At 48.0% G+C, this 10,265-nt stretch overlaps 1 protein-coding gene across 1 annotated transcript; it reads left to right on the forward strand.

The window, feature by feature from the left end:
- Nucleotides 1-355: 355 nt before the first annotated feature.
- Nucleotides 356-7,308, forward strand: LOC308128225 (adenosylhomocysteinase-like; the record flags this gene model as incomplete). The annotated part of the gene is given in 5 exon segments (XM_080493940.1): nucleotides 356-799; nucleotides 5,547-5,657; nucleotides 6,212-6,310; nucleotides 6,490-6,945; nucleotides 6,949-7,308. Coding segments are annotated over 5 exon segments (1,470 nt in total).
- Between the last annotated feature and the right edge of the window lie 2,957 nt (nucleotides 7,309-10,265).

A 10,265-nucleotide genomic window follows, 5' to 3' on the forward strand; every position in this document is an offset into this window, starting at 1 on the left:
TGCGATTTGCATCTGCGCTTCATTTAATAAAAGAAAGGCAATTAATTAGTTGTCCAGCTTCAACAAACAATCATACTCTCGTAGCTCTATTCTGCTAGATGATTATGCTTATTCTTGCAGCTGGGGTTGTGGTGCTGGAAAGGAAGGGAAAGGAAGGGAAAGGAAGGGAAAGGAAGGTCAGAGCAATGAGTTTCTGTCTTAATAACAGAAAAGCAATTAATGCAAGGTTTGCAACCCTAGATCTGCATTACAGGCAGATTAAGTCAAGCTATGATCTTATCCATGCATGCATGCCATCTCGCTGAGGGGTTCAAGCCAGTGGTTCTGGGAAGGCATCGATAACTAATTAGTGTGTATGGTGCCTGATGAATGTCCTCCTGATTATGAACTGATCGGACTGCTTGGCCAAGGCAGCTATGGTCTGGTCTATAAAGCCCTGCATAGGCCGTCTGCCCAGATCCGAGCCTTGAAAAGACTGCCTCCTCAGGAACTGATCTCCTTCACAAGGGAAGTCGACTCTTTGAGCCATATCCACTCTCCCTTCATCGTGAGGTGTCTGGACCGATGCCAGACCAAGGAGTGGCTGTGGCTGGCGATTGAGTACTGTGCGGCAGGATCTCTCAATGATATCATGCAGGCTACAGGGACATGCTTTATGGAGAAGGAGATTGCAGCTATCCTCGAAAACACAGTTCAGGCGCTTAAGGCTCTGCATGATTCCAAGCGTGTTCATAGAGATGTCAAGGCTGGTAACCTGCTGCTTGACCAGGAGGGTAGAGTCAAGCTGGGGGACTTTGGGGTATCACGGCTCATTTAGGATAGCGTTAAAGCTACCAAGATAGGCTCACCTTTCTGGATGAGCCCTTAGGTACTAGCAGAGTAGGAGTATTCCAAGGCAGCGGATATCTGGTCACTTGGAATTACAGCCATCGAATTGGCGGAGGGACAGCCTCCTTACTCACACATCAACCCTTTGAGGGCCATGTTCCATATCCGCAGAAACCCACCAAAAGGACTGTCTTTGCCTGAACGGTGGTCTCCTGATTTCAGGATGTTCATTGAAGGCTGCCTTCGAAAGTAGGCTGGGAAAAGGCCGACTGCTGATCAGCTGCTTGCCTCCCCTTTTCTCAAGGAGAACACGGTAAGCAGCACTGCAATCCTTCTACAGTAGATCTTTCACAACTCGATCGAGGCAGTATAAAACTACCGTTCTGCTGAGAAAGACAGTCAAAAGCTGTCCTTCAGCATCGGTGGGCAAGTCTCCTCCTCTCAATCCAACTAATCAATAATCCTCAAGACTCCTGTCAAGTGGGAGCAGGGATAAGGCTCGGTGATTATAAACGACTCAGTGCTGTAGAGAAGTGGGGATTCATAGTAGCCTGAGTTCATGCAGTTCTTTAAGCAGAATCAGGCAGAGAGCATCCCTTCGCTTGAGGACATTGACAGGCAGTTGAACCTGCAGCTGAAAGAGACTTAGCTGCAAGTGTAGAGGGCTGAAGTCGAGTACCGTTAGAAGGTGGGCATGTGGCTGCATGTTGTAGAGATGGCTTATGGCAGCAGCTAGTGCAAGAAAAGAGAAAGGTACTTGAATAGAAGGTAGGCGAATGACAGCCTGAAATAAACGCCTCAAAAGGGGAGACTCGTGAAGCAGTCAGATGCTCTCTGCCAGTTTATGGAGGACAAGTAAATAATGAACTTTTTAAAAGCCAAATTCGTCTAGCACTGACTTTCTCATTTCATCTGTTAGTTCATCACCATACAGGTTGCTTTCCTGACAGTATTCTTCGCTTCTCTTATACTCTTTCACGCTTTCGTACTGCCTTTTGGAGTCTCCTCTCGGCAGCCTTTGTTACTCGCTGTGCTAAGCCTGGGTACTTTGCTATCAGCTGCAGGTTCTGCTTTCTCCAGGCTTGTCCTCGCTTCACTGCATTCCGAATGGCTTGTACTTTCGCAGTTCGCCGAGTCCTGCGCTGAATGCCCGTAACCCCTTGCTGAACTAGCCTGCTAACCTCCTTTTTAGCCACCAGACTGGTTCTCCTCTGCTGTACAAGGCAAGAAGGCTCTAGGCTTGTGAAGGGAAAATAGAGCCAGTTTAGTGCCGTTCCAGTTAAAGCTTTTCACTAGGTCGAATTCGAGGAGGCTGGTTATTGAGCCTGGGGTGAACTGATGGCCGGAGTAGGGCAGCAAGATGTTCACCTTGTTGAATTGATATTGGTGCTATCTGAGGTGCTGAGCTAGCTTGCTGTGGATGCGGAGGTGCTGATCCATGCTCAGCTTGTTAGAAGATCTTTTGCCCCATGGAGGATTCGTAACCAATGACCACCCTTCTCCTTTTAAAGCCTTCAGTGTCTGTACGAAATCAGCATGCACAAAACTGACCCCAGGCTTACAGATCGTCCGGCCTCTCACCCACTCCTCCCCTTATTCCTCGATCTGTTCGCACTGCTGTGCCAAGAGCTCATAGTTCTTCAGAGAGCAATCGACTGCACTTGCTGACCTGTCACCGAGCACGATTTGGTAGGGAGGTGCAGAGGGGTGGGGTGGGCATGGCTGGAGAGATGAGAAGGGCAGCCAGTTCTGTAAGTGAGAGGAGAGGAGATGCTGTCGGAGTGGTATATTGTGCAGCTTGCTTAGTGCTGTGAGGCCTATTGTGCCTGCTCCACAGAACGGGTCAACCAGCTTGACCTCTTGTTAATCTAAAATCCCGGTTTAGAGGAGTAATGCTGCTGCAAATGACTACTGGAGAGGTGCCCATCCCTGCCAAGGCCTGAACCCTAGCTTGTGCAGCTCCTAACCAATAGGAATTTCAACTCGAAATTCCTTGCCGACCTAAAAGTGGAGAGGCAGTAACAATCCTTTTCTAACGGCATCATTCCTTCTGGAAATCAATGCCTTCCTGCTGGTTAGTTACTTTTAATGCCCCAGTGAAGGACAGCCACCACTAGCTGTACTCTTCTGGAAGTGCCAGATTGTCTTGCTGGCTTTTTAGAAGGTCTGGGTGATCATCGATTGCAGAAGGGCGTCGGTGTGGTCACTACGGTTGGTCAAGCTGATGGACGGGACAACCTGAGCCGTGAAATGCGCGTGAAAAGGGATCTGTCTGAGCAGGTGAGGTATTTCATAGGGGCTTTTGAAAGGCACTTGAAGGAGGGAGACACTGACCTTTTGCAAGAAATAGCTGGAGGACAAGTGGCTCTTGATTTCTGAGGGAGTCATCCAAGAGTGCTGCTAATCCCTCAGAGGCTGGTTGATTTCCTTGGCCAGGTAGTCTTTGAGAGGAGGGATGGCTCTCAGCACCATTTTGAACCTGCTCATGTATATATATCAATTCGTGATAGTCGATAGCTTTACTGATAAGTGGTGAAGTGAAGTTCATTTCCTTTTGAGGTGCATGACTGCGCTTTCGATCTCTTCTAGTTTGTGGGTGACGGCTGAACGTTCGCCTTTCTAGTTGCACTGCTTGCCCTTTTCAACTGCCTGCAGAATGAACTGCACCTTCTGCTAGTTATCCACAGCCATTTTGGTTAGTAGTTTCTAGCCTGAAAGCTTAGTCACCCGGTTGACTTCTCTCTCCTAGAGCAATTCCTCTTCCAACTGTCGGACTCGCTTTAAGCAGTCTGGCAGGCTATTGCCTGACTGGTGTTGAAGAAGGGCTACTTTGTTGGCTTTAGACAGTTCGTCTTTTATCACAAGGCTGGTTCTCTAGTGGAACATGATAATCTCTTTTAACCTTTTGATGTCCCTTTCACAGTGCTGGTGGAGGCTGAGACTGGTTCGGAGCTAGCCGTTCTATCTGCTGAGTCGCTTGTTCTATTCCACTGTGCTTGAACTGAACTGTACGGCACTCATCTACCCCAGCCTTCTCTTTAACTCCCCATTCTAATTCTGCAACTCTCTGATGATCTAGCCGTCTACCTTGAGCTGGGCAGCAGGGGGTGTGAGAGTAGGGCGAGCAATAGCTTCATTTTACTGCTCAAGCTGGTAAAGCTATGGGTTGAGTTGTGAGGAGTAGACACTTTTCTTTCTCTTTTCAGGGGTCTTCTTGTCAGAAAGGACTATCTTCTCAGCTGAGATTTAGATCCCGTCTTTGTGTACTGGTCTCTCTATTGTTGGACACAGCCTGCTCTCACTCTGACTCAACCCAGTTGCGAATTGCCTGCGCTTTGAGGCGTAGTCTCTTTCGCTTGGGGAAGGTGCCCTAATCGGCTCCTCATACTAGTCGGTGAATAACTCTGCCACCTTGTGAGAAGAATGTCTGTTCATGAATATGTTCCTTCGCGCATTCAGTTCAGATTCGGTCTTGATGTCTGCAGGCGATGAGGCTTGGTAGAGTCGAGGGGCAAGGGATGAGTGCTGGGGTGGCAAATGAGGAGGTATCTATTTGAGTGACTGGCTAGCAAGTTTGATCCTATCGAGTGATAAAGGTGAAAGAAGGAGTGTCTGGTCAGGCCTAGGCAATTGGCGGACAGTAGGATGAGGTAATTCTCGATGAAGCATAGCACAAAGACGCAATAAAAACGTTTATCGCAATATTTCATGAGTGGGTAGAACAGTTAGTCATTTTCTTAAGTTGACAACAGGATCGACCACCTCAAGCGCAAGCTTGATCGATACGGTTTTCCATCCGAGTCAGTCGACCGGTAGAACTATCCCATCATCAATACCCTAATCAACGAACTGATCCTCTGCCAGGTCAAGAACCCACTCCACATTGAGAACGTCTCCAACATAGCAGAAAGCATCAACTCCCTCGAAAGGGCCAACAACAAGCTAAGGCATGGCAATGCGACCCTTGAGAAGGAGATTAGTAAGATACAGCAGATGATCCGAGAGAGGAAGGCCAAGGCTTTGCACATCCCTTCTAGTTGTAAGAATGACTACAAGTTCTTGTATTAACGTCAGTTCAATATTCGCATGCAGATGGTGCAGAAGTACAACAAGTTGGTTCAGGAACACAACTAGATGCTGTTTAAGGCTGGCCTGCTTTCCTAGTAACAAGCTACTGGCAAGTCCCTGCCCTCGAAAGAAGACCTGATCTCAGAGAAAGACTGCGTCTAGGCACTAAGGCTGAAACAGCTGAACACGTAGCTAGACGAGCAAATCGATCTGCTCCAGGAGAAACTGCATTCATACAACATGAGCATATACCGACTGCAGACAAAGATCAGCACGACTAATCTAAATATGGACATGATTGCAGAACTGGCGACTATCTAGACCCTGCAGGAGTAGAAGGGCAATATCAACCCACCCAACCCCAACCCCAACCCCAACCCCAACCCCAACCCCCAACCCCAACCCCCAACCCCAACCCCAACCCCAACCCCCAACCCCAACCCCACAACCCCAACCCCAAGCATCCCCAACACCAAGACCAAAGCCACAATCAGCAAGTGATTTACCATCTGTCCATCACACCAGTTAGCATACCATTGAATTGATTAAAGGGGCATTGTTGATGGTGGTCATCCCTAAGCAGAGAAGGACCTTTTGTCCTTACCAGACTGTCACAAACACACTCTTCAGAAGGTCACCACCTATAAAAGAACAAGGAGTCGAAGGTCTCTCAGGGCAGACGCAGGTATAACCGCAAGCAGGCGGGATTCGGTGGGCAGACCAAGCCCATCTTCAGGAAAAAGGCCAAGGAGACAAAGAAGGTCAGTTTGAGACTGGAGTGCACGGTTTGCAAGAAGAGAAGAGTGATCATGATCGGTCGGTGCAGGACGATTGTTCTGATGGACAAGACGCAACTAGCCAAGCAAAACCTGGGCAAGAAAGACAGGTTGTATGTCTGATGATACCCCTAATCAGAACATGTTGCATATCTCTTTGTCCATTCATAATTGCTAAACCTTAAATAAGGTACTTGTTGTATTTCAACACTTCAACAAAGCAAGCAACAGCACAGTAACTATCGAATGTAAATGGAAAGATAAAGGATCCTAATCACTGAAATAATTGTTGAAGCATGGAATCAAAGATCAAGGATATCAATCTCCATTAGTGGGGTAGGAACTAAATCAACCTGGCTGAAGTCGAAATGCCTGGGCTCATGGCTTGCAGAGAGGAGTTTGGCACCACTAAGCCTCTTCATGGCTCTAGAATCTCTGGCTCTCTTCATGTCACCATCCAAACTGCAGTGCTCGTCGAAACACTCATCTAGCTCGGAGCGCAGGTCAGATGGTGCTCCTGCAACATCTTCTCCACTCAGGACCATGCGGCTGCTGCGCTGGTCCAATCAGGAAAATCAACTATTTTCGCTTGGAAGGGTGAATCTCTGGAGGAGTACTGGGAGATGACTTTGAACACGGTGAGTTGGCCTGGTGGGAAGGCCCTACCACGATCGTTGATGATGGAGGGGATGCCACCATCCTGTTGTTGAAGGGAAGAGAGGCTGAAATCGAGTTTGAGGCATCTGGGGTACTACCGGAGCCAAGCCGTGGCTCTAACGCCTAGGAGAAGATCCTACTCTCGATCATTCTGCGATAGATCAAGAAGGACAAGAACACCTTCCGCAAACTGACTGCCGATCTGAAAGGTATTTCCGAAGAAACTACCACCGGAGTGCACCGACTGAACCAGCTGGACAAACAAGGCAGGCTGTTCTTCCCTGCTATCAATGTCAACGATTCGGTCACCAAGTCCAAGTTCGACAATCTCTACGGGTGTAAGCATTCACTCTTGGATGGGCTGAACAGGGCAGTGGATGTCCTTGTGTCTGGCAAAAAGTGCTTGGTGTTTGGCTACGGAGATGTTGGCAAAGGATGCTGTAAGGCTTTGGATGGGGCTGGGGCAGTTGTCTACGTGGCTGAGATTGATCCCATTTGTGCACTACAAGCCTGCATGGAAGGCTTCCAGGTGGTCCGGAAGGAAAGCGTGTTGGACAAGATTGACATCTTCATCACTGCGACAGGCAACCGAGACATCATCATGGCTTGCGACATGTAGAAGATGAAGAACAATGCAGTGGTGTGCAACATAGGCCATTTCGACAATGAAGTAGATCTGGCAGGCTTGACTGGCAATCCTGCCATCAAAAGGCAGAACATTAAGCCTCAAGTGGACAGGTTTGTCTTTTCGCATGGACGTGGGATCATCCTGCTGGCAGAGGGAAGACTCATGAATTTGGGATGTGCCACTGGACACCCTTCCTTTGTGATGTCAAACTCGTTTACCAACCAGGTGCTGGCCCAGATTGAACTGTGGGTGAAGCGGGACTCAGGGAAGTACGAGAACAAGCTTTACAAGCTGCCAAAGCATCTAGACGAGAAAGTAGCAAGGTTACACCTACCAGCGCTCGGAGCATAGCTGACTACGATGACAGCCACTCAGTCAGAGTACATCCACCTGCCCATGGATGGACCTTACAAGGAATAGGATTACAGATATTGATCCATGCCAATTGCTTATTCTCTTTTGTATGCATTCATGATGTTCATTTCTGTATAATCTACTTGTGAAGGGCATGCTTAGTACGCACTTCAATTAACCTGGAGTCACTCTCATGCGCAGGTTCTAGCTTGCTTCAATCCAGGTTAGTTTCATTGATCTTGATGTCCCTACTGAGCGCAGACTCATGGCCGATCGGGATCTGGCTGCTCAATTCTTCTTCTTCACCTTTACTCGATTGCATGAGAAGTCCTCTTCAGACAGAGGAAGCAGAGGCTCAGATATGCTGGTCAACAGAGTTGTCGGAAGGCCCAACGATCTCCATCGGGCTACAGTGTTCTACTTGCTTCTCAACACCTTCAGCAAGCAGTATGAAGAGCTAGCCCTCATCCGCAAGATGCTGGCAGAAGATTGCCAACCTGCTCAAGTCCGACTTTACAAGCAAGTCAGAAAAGAAATCTGCAAGTGCATCGGTTGGAAAGAGAAACTGGCTTTGGATCGAGCCAAGCTTGACCACCGTACATGGCTGGAGATCATGAAGACAATTGGGCTGAAGGGGAGGATTGACAAGATCGGAGAGTACCTTCTGAAAAGGTCAAGGAAGTCAGGCAGCTACGTCGAACTGTAACTCAAAGCCGTCTAGTTTCTACACCAACTAATATTCTACAAAGAACCGACAGAGCCTTTGAGGAAGACCTCTAAAGACTACTTGCAGAGCCTTGCCGATTCAAAGCGAGGGCATAAAGAATTTGAGGAGAATGAGCAAGGGGCACATTTAAGGCAGCCGAGGACCGTCTAGTAGATTGAGAATAGGATGCCGTTTTACAGGTTGGTGCCGGATGTGATCCAACCACAGGAACTGGCCAGGATGGAAGAGCACAACCGTAAGAGAATGTAGGCGTACAAAGAAGACTCCTAGGACAGTCAGACCCAACAGAAGGTGCTTTACCAGAAAATAATAAACGGGATGATCGAACACTTCTAGTTATCTCCTCATGTTCACAAGCTGAAGCGCATTGACACTCCTGATTTTGAATGACTCATTGTAGTCATTATATTGTTTTTAGGTATGGGTGATAATCGAAAGACATGGAATTTGTTTGGTGAGGCGAGCACTACTAGCTCACGATCCGAATCCTGTAGGCCTGATCCCTAGCAGGATGGGTATCTGCTATGCAAGGTTGTGGAAACAACCACTGGCTTGAAAGATGGAAGGCAGGTCACTTAAACCCATTAGCACTAATACAAGCGCCCCTCTTCATTCGCAGGAGGGCAGTCCTTCTCGCCAATGGATTCCATATTCCCTGGTGCTTCCTTCATGTCAGGTAACTCCTTCTTTAACAACACAGAAGGTGACTAATTTTTCAACTCCAACTAATTATTCAACTCCATGTTTGGAAGGATGCCCTTTGACACCTTCCATCCCAGCCAAGCAAGACAAAAGCCATAGACCAGACAAGCCAGACAGAACGATGACCGGATTTACGACCTGTGATAAATGTTAATTAACCTCATCAAACATCATGCCAATAATTCATCGTTTGTTGGTTGATCTACCTTTGATAGTAAGCCTTTGCAAGTAGATCTTCTAGAGATGCTTGAGATCGGGTTTAGGTCTGCTTCGACTTCCCTTCAACCTGTCCTATACTACTATCTCTTACTCATACTACTCAATCGGCTATTCCTGCCTCTCTCTGTGCCTTCGTGATGCTTTATAGCTTATATGGAGGTCGTCTCCGTCCTTCCCAATCTGGCCAAACCTGCTGGGCTCCACCCCCATCCAATCCTCTTCCTCTTCCAGTGAGTGTACACTTGCTTAAGGGTCGTAGAACGGCTTGTATATTTAATTCGAATGACTGTCAGCCACTCTGCTGCCAGCCATTCTGCTTCCAGTCACTGGATTGGAAGCGAGATTCTGTTCAATGGTTGGACGTCCAGTGGCTGGAAGAGGATGTGGGAGTACGTGCAAGGGGTCACTCTGGTCAGTGTAGGTATGTGAAGAGAGTGGTTGTGCTTGTTGCTTTTTGATAGACTCTCTGAACTCTGCCTAATATCGGTTGAGCTTCTTGTGCTCCTATTCGTATCTGATGTCTGAGTCATCAAGCACCTGTTCATTACCTAAGTCGTAGATCTTGAGCTCCATCCCTGAGAGATTGCCGGCATGCTCCTCCCTATCAAGAAATTAGATTTCGTTGCTGTCGAAGGCGATGTCATCTTCCCTCTCGAATCTGATTTGTGAGGGGTGCAGCTTATCCTTATCCTTATCCTCTCTCTTCTTCCTTTCTTTGTGGTCTGGCCCTTGATCTGGCTTGAACAGTTCCTGGTCGGATAGCAAGACGTTTTGCTTGACCGGCTTGCCAAAGGTGACTGGCTACTCCCCTGGATAAACGACATCTTCAAGGGCCATTTCCTAGAGGTCCAGGGCTTCATCCTGCGCGATCCGGAGCTCTTCATTCATGAATTGATCTCGCTTATTTTTTGTCTTGCTGTTGATCATGGCCTAGCCCCCATCTGACTCCAACTAGCTATCAAATACCTTCTTCCTCTTCCTAGGGGCTTGCTGATGGTCCTGACCATGGCCTTTGCTGACCCCTGGCTGGTAGTTGAAAGGCTGCTAATGTGCAGCTCCTTTGATTGGACGTGGTTTCTTAGCCTTCATCGATGAAGAAGGGGGTAGAGTAGGCCAACGCTAATCGGTTCGTAGAGAATGTCTGTGTGCAAAAGAACCAGCCATGCCAGGCTAGCTGTCAAGAGCCTCATCGTAGTCCTCAATTTATATTTCTTGGACCGGCGTTTAGCTGGCCTACTGTTGTTGTTGCTTTATCAGGTTGGATTCGTTGTCCTACGAGGAGAAGATATTCTAAGGCTTGTTGTGA

Source organism: Lipophrys pholis (genome assembly GCF_963383615.2).
Source record: "Lipophrys pholis genome assembly, contig: SCAFFOLD_299, whole genome shotgun sequence".
Classification (NCBI taxonomy): domain Eukaryota; kingdom Metazoa; phylum Chordata; class Actinopteri; order Blenniiformes; family Blenniidae; genus Lipophrys; species Lipophrys pholis.